This window comes from Ursus arctos, unplaced genomic scaffold (genome assembly GCF_023065955.2).
Source record: "Ursus arctos isolate Adak ecotype North America unplaced genomic scaffold, UrsArc2.0 scaffold_15, whole genome shotgun sequence".
Taxonomy (NCBI): domain Eukaryota; kingdom Metazoa; phylum Chordata; class Mammalia; order Carnivora; family Ursidae; genus Ursus; species Ursus arctos.
Window position 1 is genome coordinate 24,076,198 of NW_026622819.1, and position 16,201 is coordinate 24,092,398.

At 39.6% G+C, this 16,201-nt stretch overlaps 1 protein-coding gene across 16 annotated transcripts in view; it reads right to left on the reverse strand.

Moving 5' to 3' along the window:
* The window catches only part of DROSHA (drosha ribonuclease III), a 117,165-nt gene that overhangs the window by 28,734 nt on the left and 72,230 nt on the right, over window positions 1-16,201 (reverse strand). For 14 of the 16 annotated variants that reach the window (XM_026506737.4, XM_026506742.4, XM_026506738.4 and 11 more), the window contains 4 exons: window positions 16,075-16,135; window positions 5,654-5,713; window positions 4,000-4,099; window positions 250-352 (listed from right to left, as the gene is read on the reverse strand). In XM_026506737.4, coding sequence (XP_026362522.1) covers window positions 250-352; window positions 4,000-4,099; window positions 5,654-5,713; window positions 16,075-16,135 — 324 coding nt within the window. The remainder of the gene's footprint in view (window positions 1-249; window positions 353-3,999; window positions 4,100-5,653; window positions 5,714-16,074; window positions 16,136-16,201) is intronic. The other 2 variants (XM_048224334.2, XM_026506740.4) reach the window with 1 other exon arrangement.

Here is a 16,201-nt window from a genome sequence, read left to right on the forward strand (position 1 = left end):
AGCATATACTAACTATGCACGTACATGACATCAGACACCAATTCAGGCATGAGGAATGCAAGAAAAGAACCATAACTGCTTGGTCTGGAAGAGCTACACCAACCACAATACAACGAAGTTTAGTGTTATGCTAGGGACCTCACATGCTTTGGAAACAAGTAATTTTGTCCCTAGTCTACACACCGATTTTTATATGCTCTCCAAACATTTGAAATATGCAAGAAACTAGATTATAAAAAGAGAAATTACCTATTAATGCTTCAAAACAATTAGCCATTGCATGCCGAAGGTCTGATTCTCTACAAAGGTCAGGTCCGTGAGCATAAAGCATAAATCGATCCAGTTCAAGTTTCTACAAAATTCAAAATGACAACAGGTAAGAAAGAATTTGGCAAAATCTTAACTGTAACAATTCAACATCTGGTGGGGGTAAGGAGTAATGGTTATGAATTAATTGGCCTTGTGTCCGTATCTTAAAAGAGAGTTTAGCTTGCCATTCATTAGGAGTCCTTACATAAGGTTCGGATCTGACTAACCTCAACCTTTCCCCAAGTAGGCTTCTATCAACTCTAATGTTTCAACTCTGATGGTTCAGAAATGATCAGATCTGAGTCCAATTCCAAGTTCAGACCAAGCACTAGACCAAGCTGGAAAAAGACTATGCTGTAAGACCATGGGCCTTTGGGTTCATCCAACATGTCTAGAGAGACACAAATACAACCCAAAGCTAACCTCTATGATTCCCGAGTTATGTGGTATTGGTGTTTGTACTATACAGAACATATTTCTATGCGGTAGAATAAATGGGGACCCTTAGCAGACTTCAAAATGCCTTATATCTCTAAATTTTTTTTTTAATTTGGTAAAGATTTTTGTGGCCCTTTATCTTTGTACTTGTGTCCCCTTTATGAGATCTCTATACTTATCTTTCTGAAGGCTCAGTGAGATCTTCTGAGCAATGGAGTTGGATTTATCTTATAGACTCTGGGAGTACTGTTTGTAATGAATTATGCTTCCTTTTTTTATTTGGCCTCAGAAAAGTTTAGAACCAAATTTGTGGCCAAGATCTGGAAATTGTGTAGGACTTATGAATATATTTGTATATAGTAACTTTACCTCTGGCTTCATTTTCCTGTCTTAACCATATTTTCTCTTTACTCTGAGTTCAGTACCTACTTATTTCTTACCCTGTTGTATTATACAAATCAAGTCCTTTGAGAACTAGAGTATGAATGATTTTTTTAAATAAAACTCCTGAGACTGAATAAATGGAAATCATAATTCTTTCCATAAAAGGAGAAAAATACAAACATTGCATAAGCATGCAATAAATCTATTTCCATTACCCTATAATTCAATTCTTACTAAGCTGTAACATGCTATGGAATATGGAACAAGTCACAAGCCAATGATCAACCTAGGACAATATGAGTCTCATCAGTCCTCAGATAAGACACTCAGATTTTGTGTGTCTCAGTATGCATGTTAAAAATATCCATATCCATTTATACTGGAAAAAGACAGAGATAATAAAAACAAGACATATATGCTATCAGTATTCTGTATTGCTAGGAATTCATAAGTACAAAATATATTCAAATGAGTTTTGACAACCATAAATGCAACAGCAGAAAACACCTCTTTTAAAAAATTGATCCCTAAGTGCAAGAGCTTACGCTAGAATATGTAAATTTCATCTGTTTCACAACTTCAGTGGGAAAATCCAATTGTTTGCTAATCTCTGGAGCCCTGTTTGAGAATAGACTGCAAGCCATATTTTATATTACAAACAACTATTCTGGAATGCTATGAATTTTCCAACTCTTCATAATCCTTGCTCTACAACTTTACTTTTTCATGTAGGCATTAGTGGAACTTTTAAAAAGGAGAGTGGTGTTCAACTGGTCCTTGTGTTGACGTGTTCATTTGTCTGGAGAGCTGACCTGGAGCTTTCATTTGACTCCCAAAGATTCTCAGCAATCCTCTGTCAAGTGCCCCCCTCCCAAGTGGTTAAGAGCCACCAGTCTAGACCAAGGGCAAGGCCACCATTGCCTTCTACGAGAGCAGATGGTGTTGAATGTTATGGGAATGTCAGTACTTGGGGTGGAGGAAGATCATACAGAAAGCTGAAGGGAGAAACTGGACAAAATAACTCATGGCTTTGTACATCACCTAATGTGTCACATAGCAGTTTCTGTTTTCTTGTTATGGCAATTTTCCACACCTTGTAAATATCTTCCCTACAACTATTTGAAAAATAATTATACAATTCCATTACATTTTAAACTGAAAAAAAAAATTGGGAGTAGGTTGACAACTACTTATTCACATGCATTTCTTTTTTTTTTTTTTTTTTTTTTTAAAGATTTTATTTATTTATTTAACAGAGATAGAGACAGCCAGCGAGAGAGGGAACACAAGCAGGGGGAGTGGGAGAGGAAGAAGCAGGCTCATAGCAGAGGAGCCTGATATGGGGCTCGATCCCATAACGCCGGGATCACGCCCTGAGCCGAAGGCAGACGCTTAACCGCTGTGCCACCCAGGCGCCCCCCCACATGCATTTCTAATGAACACTTAATGTGCCCTATCAAGAAACATTTTGACAATTAAATCGACTAAACACTACAGCAGTTTTAGGTAGAGTTGTGGAATTTCATTCATGGTAAAGCTGCTAAAACCAAGCATACCTGTTGCCTATAGCTTTCGAATGTCATTGTTTACATTCTCAAATGCCATCACTATGATGATGATGATGTTACCTATAATAAAATAATGTACTCTTCCTAACATAAAAACCAGAGTCTAAAATTAACCATTTTGAATATACTTAATACCTCAGCAAGATCAAATTGAGAACAAGATTTAATCTAGTCTTTTCTATCAAATTCCAACATTTATATCAAAATGAAGAAAAAAACATAAAAATGCTTAAAGGAAAATCAAGGAAAACTCATAAAAGCTTTTCCAGTGAATCACTGGTGCTGGGGGATTTAAGAGCCACAGTTTCCTCTACTATTCAATAAACCCAGAGGTCTATAAAATGTAATAATTTATAATGACAACAGTGGCAGCAGCAATAAAAACAACCAACTCCTACTAATTTATTTACTTGTTTATGTGATTACTACAAACAGGGATTGTGCCAAGCACTTTATAAACTGAATTATTAAAACTCAAACAATAATCTCATTTGATTCTCAAAACCACCCTGTGTGGCAGGTGCTGATGCCACCTCCATTTTGCAGATGGGAAAGCAGAGACTTGGAGGAGAGACAACAATTTGTCTATGGCCCCCCTGTCTGTAAGAGGGGCGTGGACTGGAATCCTGGTGGCCAATCCAAGTGCCTGTGTTCTGTTTGCTATAACTTACTATAGTAAGACACTGCACAGAGATAGGAATATCAAATGAGATTGTGTAAATAAGTAAAATGTCTGCCATGAATCTAAACTGAGAAAAGGTTCTCTTAGTCAAAAAACAAAGTCAATGTGGCTAGCTGGACAGCCTAAACCCTAAATCTTAATTACTGGGATTTGTGATATTTGGGGATTCTCAAAGATCGATAAAGTATCCCTCATGGGTATGAATGGGCAGGCACATTCTATTCAAAGCTATAATGCTACTTATTAATGTAAATTAAAGACAAATGTAATACAGAAATATTACACAAAGGGAAAATACAAAATGTTTCATTTCTTTTGCTCTGTTCTTGTTCTTTTCCCCAAATGTTTAACTCTGTTCACGCACATCTGTCAAACTTTTCCTCTTCCGTTATCAAGTTACTTCACCATGGAGTTCATTAGCTGCTGGTGAACCCACAAAGGTAAGAGAACTAATAAGGTTGAATCTTTAAAACCCAAACAAAAAAAGATCCTTCCAGGTCTATAAAATATTAAACTCTTAATACACCCTAAAGAGTTACTTATTCAAATGCAAAATTATGATGGACTGAAGAAGAAAATGTCAGACTTTACTACAAATGCGTCAGACGTTTGACATACCTTTGCTAACATGGCAAGGTGTTGATTCTGAACAATGGCAGTTCGATAAGTTGCTAATCCTCCTTCTTCCAGACTAGGAAACAAATAGTACAAATGAACACTGGAAAAAAAAAAAAAAGACATATAAATAAATATGCATCACAACATTCTGTCTGTAGCTCCAAGTCATAAAAATAGGCCTGGCACACAGTATCTGCACAATAGATACCACCTGAACTGAACTACAATAAAGGGTTTGATTAAAAGTCTTTGCAAGTTAACTAGTAAGCACAGTATATCTGAATGTGCTAAAACCCAAACAGCACCATTCACTCGTATTTTCATATTTACTTCAGTTAAAAGACTGCTCTGACAAATCTGTCGACAAAGACCTAAAGGGTTGGTCACGTACTGCTGAGAGCAAACCTATGTGACACTCAGAAATCGGGCCTGGAAACAAATACCCTTGCTCAGGCTGCGTTATGAGTGGCCTCTGAAGAGAAGCCTGGGCAGGGCAGGCGTGGTGGCGTATCCTTGACAGGTGTGACAGGGACAGACACAGAACTAAGAGTGGCACACATGGTTGCTTGTGCCCTGAGGAAAGCCGAACAGGTTGATGAGGAAAGTGTAGGGATTTGGAGGAAGGCCACATGGAAGGCCAGTGTGGACCATGACAGCAACAGCCTCTGCTAAATCTCACACCAGTTTTTAAGATCCACTGTTGATCAGGGCAGCTAAGCTTATTTAGTCCTATTGTGTCCAGTGAGGACAGGCTTGGAGAGCCACCCCTCTGCCTCATTATGTCCTTCTTGGGAAAAGAAATGACCCAGAGAGAATACAAATAGCTCAAGACAGCTCTCAGAGAAGCATGCATTGTCTCCCTTTAAAAGAGAAATGATGTGGGGCGCCTGGGTGGCGCAGTCGTTAAGCGTCTGCCTTCAGCTCAGGGCGTGATCCTGGCGTTCTGGGATCGAGCCCCACATCAGGCTCCTCCGCTGGGAGCCTGCTTCTTCCTCTCCCACTCCCCCTGCTTGTGTTCCCTCTCTCACTGGCTGTCTCTCTCTGTCAAATAAATAAATAAAATCTTTTAAAAAAAAAAAAAAAAGAGAAATGATGTGGGTATGAACACACAAAATGCACTTTCCTACCTCTACCACCAAATTAAGGCCATGAAAACACTTCTGGGGAGAAAACACCTATAAATGCATGCATACACACATGCGCACACACACACACACATACCAAAATCTCGTCATTAAAATTACTTGTAAGTTTTACTTCCCTTGAGATTGGAAAGAGTGAGAAATGGATCAAAGACAAATCCTAGAAAATGAAATGACATTTAAAAATATCATCCCTTTCTCTACAAATTGAATATAAGCTCTGAAGCATCTAGACCAAGACAAGCTGATCTCTTGTGGCTGTGGCAACTTGAACATAAACTTGACAGGACAAAGACACTAGCCTTTCATCTTGTAATCTTGTGCATTACAGCGTCAGTGAGTACAAGTTATCAGGGCAAGAGCCACAGACATGTGGCTTTAAAGCTCTACAGAAGGGACAAAATACATGGTGTTTCAATGCCTTATTTAGTTAATTACAAAGAAGGTAATAGAGTAAGTATGTTACTTATAAAATGTAATTATTGGGGGACAGCAGAAAAAAACCTCCTTACCTGGTCAGAAATTCAACAACAGCATCACCTAGGAACTCCAACCTTTCATTGTGATTAATCCTATAGGAGAATTAAAAAGATCACTTAAAATAGGAAGCAATTACATTCCATCTCTTCTCAAAGAAAAGACACATGAGAATTAGCGACTTTTGTAATCAAAACATCCCACCTTATTCCTCACAATCAAAAGCACTGACCGCCATCTTAGCTGGAGTATGAGGTACCTACTGGGTGAGGGAGGGGGCATTCTATCCTACTATGTGGTTCAGACCTTCAGACCTAGGGGCTTCCTTCCCCTGAGAATCAGATTTAAAGTAAGGAGGTATCACCCTAACAACTGAATCTTTCCACACTGCTATCAGGTAGATGAGAGAAAGGAGAATATATTCTAACGAGTTAGAACTGAACACTGAAAAATCCATTTGGTACAATGTTCCAAGAACAGCTTCCCGTTGCCCAAACTCTAAACTTAACTTAGCTTGTAACGTCTTTCAAAAGACATTAACCTACTTTTTCAAGTCCCAGTATCCACTGCTATCCTCTCCCACCTGTGTTTTGGGTTCCTCTCCCCAAACTGCGTGGTACTCTCTGAAAAGGGCATCTGCCTGAAGCTTTCCACCATCTTCCCTGCGCACAGAGCCACACAAACCTACTCATCCTTCAAGGTCTAGAAACGTTCCTTCTCTAGGAATACCTGCCTGATTCCTCTCATCAAAATTAATACCTCCCCCTCAGCGTCTATCACACTTTATTTATACCTTCATTATATGACGAAGGCACATATCAGAAGCTAAATTCTTCATGTCCAAGCAGAAGGCTGAAAGGACCAGGAAGGTGGTCCATAGACAACCTCCCTCTGCCTCTTAGAAAGTCCAGCACAGCCAGCTTCCTTCAGTGCTCAAGTAGATCACTATCTCTGATTGGGCAGAGATGTGACATGATCTGGTTTAGGTTTTTAAAAGGCCACCCTGGCTGCTGTGCAAAGAATGTGTGCAGGGAAGACAAGCACTGAGGAGGGTACTGTGGCTGTCTGGTGAGATATGACGGAGGCTCAGGCTGGGGAGGCGATGGTGGAAGAGGGGAAAAAGAAAGAATGAAGGTCAATGCCTGAATGTTGGCCTCCATAGTTGGGTGAAAGGTGGTGCCATTTACTGTGAGGGGAAGACCAAAAGTGGAACAGGTTTGGGGAGAAGCAGGAGTTGCATTTTAGGCATGTTTACGTTGAAACGTCCATAAAACAACCGAATGGACAAATCTAGTATATATATTAACCTGCTGTTCATGGCAAGAACAAAGCTGGTAAAAAATCTTTAGGAGTGGTCAATGTTTAGACAGGATTCCATGGAACTAGATGTTACTACCTACGGAGAGAATGCAGGTAGAGAAAAGGGGTCCCAGGACTGAGCCCAGGGAGGGTCACACTTGAGGTCAAGCAGAAGGGAAACCAGCAAAGGAGAGAGGACTGATGGGGGTGGGGGTGCAGAAAAGGAGGCAAGTGTCAAGAAAGAGACAGGCTCAAGTAAGACACAGAGAGAGCACTGATGCAGCAGTGCTGAGGACAGTGTCAGGGCTACCGGGGGCCACTCTGTGAGGCGCAAAAGACACACCTGATTCTGGTTATAGCAGGCTGCAAAGTGATGTGCATCCGAAGCTGCATACGGGAAGAACCCGAGTGCCTATTTCAGGGCCAACGGTGGACAGACAAACCACTGGGGGACGGGGGATTATAATAGGAGAAAACCAGAAAGGATGGTGACAAAAGTGACAGCGAAAGGAGAGCATACTGAGCCCCTGGGACCTAAGCAAAGAAGGCAAGGGACAGGCCTGAGCCTGAGCAGGATCTCGCCTGACTCCAGGGACTTCTTTAAATATCTCTGACACTGACTCTCATCTTCTCCAAAAATTAGATAGCTGACGAGTCCAAACCTGCCTGGTTTTCAAGGCCATTCTTTATCTAGTTCCACGGTAGTCACCCATTTCATTTACTTTCTTTTTTTTTTTAAGGTTTTATTTATTTGACAGAGAGACAGAGAGAGCATAAGCAGGAGGAGTGGTAGGTAGAGGGAGAGGGAGAAACAGGCTCCCCACTGAGCAGAGAGCCCAGTGCAAGACTCGATCCCAGGACCCCGGGATTATGACCTGAGCCGACATTAGACGCTTAACTGACTAAGCCACCCAGGTACCCCTCATCTACTTTCAATAGCAATTTACAACTCTCAGCTGACCAACCTCTGCACTGTACCAGACACACCACTGTTGTCCCTTCTATGTTACCTCCCCCAAATCCTGCTCATTCTTCACGTCAGATGGGGACCTGCCCTCACTGCTGAAGCCCCCAGCAATGCTGGCACACCCCCACACCTGCATCCCTATCCCCACATGATTGAATTTTATCACTCAATTTATCTTTTATTGTTCTCTGCTTCCTGTGTGCCAGGTTAGTTTCCATATTTAAAATCACCATATGGTTTCAGTATATGTGGAAAATTAAAAAAAAAATTAATTTACAAATTAAATGATTCTTGGCTACCAAATTATCTACTTGGTAATTCAAGTTCAATTTTATATTATCTCACATATCTCATAAGTTAATTCTTCCACCGTAACATTGCTCCATAGCTTAGAATTTTAAAGGAAAATAAACGTAAAAGGAGAAAACTAGAAAGACCTGAGCAACAAAGATGTGATTCTGAACCCTCATTTCAATATACGGCCTATATTTATGTGAAAAAGGCATTCTGGAAAGCAGTAAATAGCCAATAACAGGAAATGAAGAAAAAAAAGAGTGAAAATTTTATGGCTGTGGTGAAGAATTCATAATCTAATAGCTTACAGAGAGAGAGAGAGAGGTAGGAAGGAAGAAAGGAAGGAGGGAAGGAAGGAAGGAAGGAATCAGGTCCTCATACATATTCTTCTCAGTCTTACCTAATTTATATTAGATTTTAAAAGACTTTTTTTGTTGCTATTCCATTAGCCAAGAGTGACTAAACAGTATATATTTTTTAAAGATTTATTTGTTTTTAGAGAGAGAGCACAGTGGGGGGGGGGGACCAAGAGCGAATCTCAAGCAGACTCCCCACTGAGCGCAGAGCCCAACACAGGCCTAGATCCCAGGACCCTGAGATCATGAACGGAGCCAAAATCAAGAGCCAGATGTTGAACCAACTGAGTCACCCAGACAATCCCTACTAAAAATATTTTTAAAATATATTGTTTAGAAGCTACTCGATACTGCATTTTGCTTTTTGTCAAATACAGCAGAACTCCAAAAGTGTCTGTCATCATTCTTGGAGAATACATCAAGGAACAGAGGCCCTAGTTAACATGGTAACATGTTAATCCCTCAGACTTCTTGCCAACTTAATTTCGTGAAACCTAATAAGCTGTAGTCCTGAGAGACAGTGGGAACAAAGAAAAGAAATGGTGAGGATGGGGCGCCTGGGTGGCACAGCGGTTAAGCGTCTGCCTTCAGCTCAGGGCGTGATCCCGGCATTATGGGATCGAGCCCCACGTCAGGCTCTTCTGCTATGAGCCTGCTTCTTCCTCTCCCACTCCCCCTGCTTGTGTTCCCTCTCTCGCTGGCTGTCTCTATCTCTGTCAAATAAATAAATAAAATCTTTAAAAAAAAAAAAAGAAAAGAAAAGAAATGGTGAGGTTTTTTGCTTTTTTTTTTTTAAGATTTTATTTATTTATTGGAGAGAGAGAGTACAAGCGGGGGGAGGGGTGGAGGGAGGGGAAGAAGCTGACTCCCCATCCAGCGGGGACATGGGGCTTGATCCCAGGACCCTGAGATCATGACCTGAGCCTAAGGCAGACGCTTAACTGACTGAGCCACCCAGGCGCCCAAAATGGTGAGTTTTTAAAAAGAAAGGAATTAGAATTACCCTATTCTTTTCCAAAAGTCAGTAAAATGAAAATAGTATTTTCTGTGGTAGAGACTTTATTTTCTTCCCAACAGTTCAAAGTACTATACAGGAAAATCTACTTAACATGGAAAGCTAGAAACCACACCTGGTGTGGGGACAAACCATATTTGGATTGTCTTATGCTTTATTAAAAAAGAAGACATCCCATCAAAGAATAATAGCTACTTTGAGTCATATACTATTTGAATGAACTCATACTGGTGTAAGTTTTTGGTTTGTTTTTTTTTTAAAGATTTTATTTATTTATTTGACAGAGAGAGAGAGCCAGCAAAAGAGGGAACACAAGCAGGGAGAGTGGGAAAGGAAGAAGCAGGCTCCCAGTGGAGGAGCCTGACACGGGGCTCGATCCCAGAATGCCGGGATCACGCCCTCAGCGGAAGGCAGACGCTTAACGACTGAGCCACCCAGGCGCCCCCATACTGGTTTAAGTTTTAATTTGTTTGATAAACTTTCAGGGAGACAAGAACTATGTCTAGGATTTTAATAACCACAAAGTTAGACTATTATTCAGTGTGTTAAAACACAAGGTCACAGTTCCAAACGGGTTTATTCAATAGTGAGTCTGCCATCCACTAAATAATTTGACCATATCCGGTGTATGTTTTTCCGTATCTACACTGTGACTAAACACTGGCAATGAGCCACAAGCAAAAATAGGTATTAAATACCACTTCAGTTTATTATTATACTGGGCAATTCCTAATCCAATGGTTTATCTGGAAAAAATGGACAGAGTGAGCTGCTAGTCACTATTGAGTGCAGCAGCAAAGCTTTTGTTCCTTCTATTGTTTCTACATTCTTTAATCACCCTCTTTATAAATACTAGCAAACTCCAAGAGGAAATGTTTACTGAGCAATAAACACTCCATTTGTTTTTGAGAACTGAATCAACAAAGACATTATGAAATCTAGATTAACTGTAACATTTATATAGCACATTTGGTCTGAGGAATTCAAAGCACTTTATAAAACATAACAGTCTCCCTGTAACAGTAATTACTGTAAGGTATCCTTTACTCCCTGGAAAACCATCTTGGGATGGGCCAAGTCCAAGGGTAACTTCCACGTAGAGGGTATGGACATTTTCTCACCTTTATATTCCAGGCCTCAACCAGTAACAGGTGGAGTAGAGCTAGAAGGGGTGCTGAAGATCAGCTAAACCTTCCACCCAGTTCAGGAATTCCTTCTATTCATTTCATCTACCTGGACACTTAGTGGGAGGGGAGGTCACAGAGCTACGAGATCTGAGACCCACTGGACCTAGGGATCCCAGGTTAAGCATCTCTGGAATTTAACCTGAATTTTTAAGCCAGCACATCTACTCTGTGGAATTCACATATACTCAAGCATGTTTTATTGTCTTGAATGCAAGACACTTTTGTATAACTGACTGAAACTTTGTATCTACCATTTCTTTAAACACAGAGACATTAATAAATAGTCGATATGTGTCTCACTCTTTGTTCCAATAGATTCTTAAACATGATGTCTACCAATGACTCTACCAATCAATGAACAGAATGAAACAAGGCAGCTCATTTTTCCATTACCAGTCTTCTAGCCCCTCTTACCCAAAGATCTTATTGATAATACATGGATTACTTGAATGCCACCAAAAGCCTAATCCTTCAGAGACCCTTTGTGTGGTAACAATTCATTGCAATTTATATGTTAAATTATACAACTGAGATTTACGTGTTTAAGCAATGTTTAAACATAATTTAAAAAATTATGGGTGATATATTTGCATGCAATGATGCCATCATAAAAGTTAATTATTTTATAGTTTTGATAGGCAGACAGATTTTTGTTTAAGACTTCATGCCTTTTTGTAAATCCTAGCTGGTGCCAAATCAGATTAAGTAAGATAACTAATTTGCCATTTAAACCTCTGCTGATAACTCTGACCATGACCCTTCTTTTTTTTTTTTTTTTTAAAGATTTTATTTATTTATTTGACAGAGATAGAGACAGCCAGCGAGAGAGGGAACACAAGCAGGGGGAGTGGGAGAGGAAGAAGCAGGCTCATAGCGGAGGAGCCTGATGTGGGGCTCGATCCCATAACGCCGGGATCACGCCCTGAGCTGAAGGCAGACGCTTAACCACTGTGCCACTCAAGCGCCCCTGACCATGACCCTTCTTGACATCCAAGTTTCCCTATTTCTAGGGAAATGTAAACAATAACCTGAGATGAAAATAATATCATGAATGGCATTCTTTAATACTTATTTACTGAGCTTCTGCTCTGTTAAAGGTACTATTTGAAAAAAAGAAAGAAAGAAAGAGAGAGAGAGAGAGAGAGAAAGAAAGAAAGAAAGAAAGAAAGAAAGAGAGAAAGAGAGAAAGAAAAAGAGTATGACCACAGACCTTCAAAATGCTTAGAGTAAAGAAAATCAGGCCATAAAACACGGTTCCAGGGAATTCCCGGGGGAGATGTACGATGACTGCTGGCATTTGAGGAAGGGAAAGAGTGAGCCTGAAAGCACAGTAAGTACCTCAGTCGTACTGGTATGTAAGCAGCCATAGGGAAAAGCAAGACGTGCCTGGAAAAGTGGCCAGGGGCCAGGTCTCGGTTGCTGGTTTCAGATGGGGAGATTCAGGTCTATCCAGTCAGTGATGAGACATCACTGAAAGCTTTCAAGAAGGTTACAGCTAAAAACTAAAATTGAGGCTCCAGAAATAGCAAGATGACTGAATGTAGAGGCAGTACGAGGGCAGAACTGGCAAAGTGTGGTCACTAACTGCAGTGCAGGATGGGCAGGGGTGGGAGGAGTGGTTTCCAGGAGGACCAGGAAAAGAATTCAATCAAGAGCCCCTCCCCTCAGCCCTTTTTCTTGCCTGCCTTGCTCCTCCATGTTCCCACTTCCATTGGCAGCTTACTCCCTCTTTGCTTTCTCAAGTCTGAAATTCTGAGCAGGCTTGCTTGAGAGGAGATACAACCACTGACACTTGCAATTTGATAGTGTTTGCCTCAAAGATCTACAGACACTTCCAAGGAGCAGGGATAACTGCATCCCATTTTATAATAGCAAACTAAGAGACAAGGGAGAGGGCAAACCACTTCAAGTGAATTCAATTACTGAAGTGTACAATATAAAACCGACCTACAATCCCTAAACAACCACCAGAGCTATCCTCAGCCCCACAGCAGACTATGTACATTTTGTTTTTGACCTCCACTGAAGCACTTAGCGGAGGACCCCTTACATTAAGTTATTTACGTTAATAGCACTCTTATCCCACCTAAGGGATAAGTCACACCTCCTGGTGAGTGGGGGCTTCGTCTTATTTGCCTTAAATTTCTCTAAAATACCTATAAATTGCCTCAAACTCAAAAGGTACTAGATAAATGTTCTGTCGAATTACATTTGTATGAAGATTCTTAAGTACAGCTCCCACAGCTGTGCACAGGTGGGACTGATGGACAGCAGCAGCGAGCAACAGCAGAGTTAGCCACCAAAGAAGCGAGGAAGCTCTTCCTGAACAGAAATGTGGGGTCAACTCTGCCATCAGCAGTAAGATCAGGTACACGGCAAGAGGCTTTCTTAACACAAGCAGCAAAGGACAAGAGATATTTGTTTATTCTCTATCATTTTCAATATGGTGAATTCAAAAAGAACAGTTTCTCAGATATAATTCCTTCTGCCACAGTAAGAAAGCCATTTCCTTGTGGCAGAGTAAAAGAAAACCTAAGTCATGACATCTGTACAGCGCTATCAAAAGACAATTTATACACCAACAACGATGGTTAGGATAGACGAAACAAAGATAATTTAAGCTCATGCTTTCATCAAGGAAAAGTACACGTGTAGGGCATGCGTAGCCTTGCTAACGGGGCTGCAGGGAACTCAGGGTTCCACTTATTAAAATACAGAACTGGTCATCTGGAGACTCTACAATATAGCAGGGTAAAATGAAACCATGGCCACACTGTCCCTGAGGGTGTGATTAAGGGCTCTTTTAATTAGACAGTTCTTTTCTGATCTTAGACTCTCACAGAATACCATAGTAAGGCGTATGATCATCTTCAAACGGGAATTTTAAAGTTTCATCCTGCCTTTCTTTTTACCTCTTGATTGAAGAGGAAGATAGTATGGTCTATGATAATTTCAAAAGAGCAACTCAAGGCAATCCAATTTAAAAAGAAAAGTGAGAGATGAAAAAAAGGTAGAAAAGGAAGCTATACTAGCTACGGCTGGTCGTTCTCTTGGCTGTGGAGGCCAGTTATGAGCTGCAGCAACTGTCAACTCTGTCACTTCTAAACCCACTCCACCCACTTTAACCCGTCTAAGCCTGGAAACCAAGAGGGACAAGTCTGGCTATTCAACTTTTCCACTGCCCGTTTAAAAAAGAAATATGCCCCCAAGCAATCTCCTCTGCTGGCTTTCAGAATATAACCTGCCGTGTTTCACACACACAGATAAGCCTCCTGAGAGCAACATCAGACCTTCATCAGCCTTGCTTCCACTCAGTTTGCCATGGGTATTAATGAGATTAGAACCAGTCTACTTCCTTCCCAGATTCTTCAGGGGCTCAAGGCCACACAAAACAATGTTAATATATGAGGGTATCTCCAACCCATTATGTAAGACCAATATTATCCTAATAATAAAACCATACAAAACATCACAGAAAAGGAAAACTATAGACAGTAACTTATAAATATAGACACAAAAATCCCCAACACAATACTAGCAGACTAAGTTCGGAGCATATAAAAAGGATTATGCACCATAACCAAGTGAGATGTATCCCAGGAAAGCAAGGTTGGTTCAACATCCAAAAATCAATGAACATAATACACCATATAAATAGAATAAATGATAAAAAAAAAAAAAGGATGATCATCTCAATAGACATACAACAAACAAAATTCTACTCATTTTCACAAAAATTCAGCAAACTAGGAACAGACGGGAACTTCCTCAACCAGATAAAAGACATCTATGAAAAACCCACAGCTAACATCATTCTAACTGCGAAAGAATGCTTTCCCCTAAAAATTTTAGGAAGAAGACAAAGATCCACTCTCACCACTTCTATTCAGTATTATACTGGAAGCTCTAGCCAGGGCAACTAAGTTAAGAGAATGAAATAAAAGACATCCAGACCAGAAAGAAAAAAGTAAAGCTATCTCTGTTTGTAGGTGATCCTAAGCAATCCACTAAAAAACTATTAGAGCTAACAAATAAGCTCATCATGGTTACAGAATAAAAGATCAATATACAAAAATCAATTCTATTTCTCTACACAGTCAATGAACAACCCAAAAATGAAATTTAGAAATCAATCCCATTTATAATAGCATCAAAAAACCCCTTAGGAATGAATTAAGCAAAAGACATACAAAATGTATACTTAAAACTATAAAATACTATTGGAATAAATTAAAGGCAACTTAAATAAATGTGAAGATATTGAAAGTTCAGAAACTTAATATTAAGATGGCAATTGTTCCCAAATTGATCTACAGATTCAACACAATCACTATTAAAATCCCAGCTGGCTTCTTTGCAAAAATTGATAAACTAATCCAAACTTTCACATGGAAATGTAATGGATCCAAAATAGCCATGATAACCTTGGGGAAAAAAAAAAAGAAAAAGCTGGAGATCTTGTATTTCTTATTTTTAAAGCTTACTATAAAGCTACAGTAATCAAGACAGCATGGTACTGACATAAGGACAGACATACAGATCAGTGGAATAGAACTAAGAGTCCAAAAATAATCCTCACATATACCATCAATTAATTTTCAACAAGGGTGCCAAAACAATTTCATGGAAAAAAATTAGCCTTTTCAACAAATGATGCCGGCACAACTGGATATCCACAGTGGGCAAAAGAATGCAGTTGGACCCCTATACCACGCCATAAACAAAAATTAACTCAAAATAGACCAAAGATCTCAATGTAAGAGAAAAAACTATGGAACTCTTAGAAGAAAAAAGACGTAAATCTCTGTGATTTTATATTAGGCAATGGCTTCTTAGACATGACACCAAAAGCACAGGCAACACAAGTAATAGATAAACTGGACTTCATCAAAATTCTTCTGCTTTGAAAGATATCTTCAAAAGAATGAAGAAACAATCCATAGAATGAGAAAAAATTTTTGCAAATTTGTATTTGATAAGAGACTTGTACCTGGAATATATAAAAATGATTATAAATCAATAATTTAAAAAAGCTGGTCACAAAGGATCACATATTGTATGATACCATTATACGAAATATTCAGAATAGGCAAATCCATAAAGATTGAAAACAGGCTGAAAGTAGAATGTGGCTGCCTAGGGCTGGGCAGACTGAGGGGAAACGGAGAGTATGAGTTTCTTTTGGGATGCTGAAAACATTCTAAAATTAAGTAGTGATCATGATTGCACCACTCTGTGAACATTCTAAAAATCATTGAATTGTATACTTTAAGTGGGTGACTTGTATGGTAAATGAATGATACCTCAATAAAGCTGTTATTAACAAAAGCTACTTTACCTTGAGGGAGTTGGGTCATCTTGGCCAAGGCGTGACATAATATTTATTAAAGTGTTAATTCCTATTTAAAAAATAAATAAACAAGGAAATACTGTTAGAAGCATTCTAGGACCATGATATGATATGT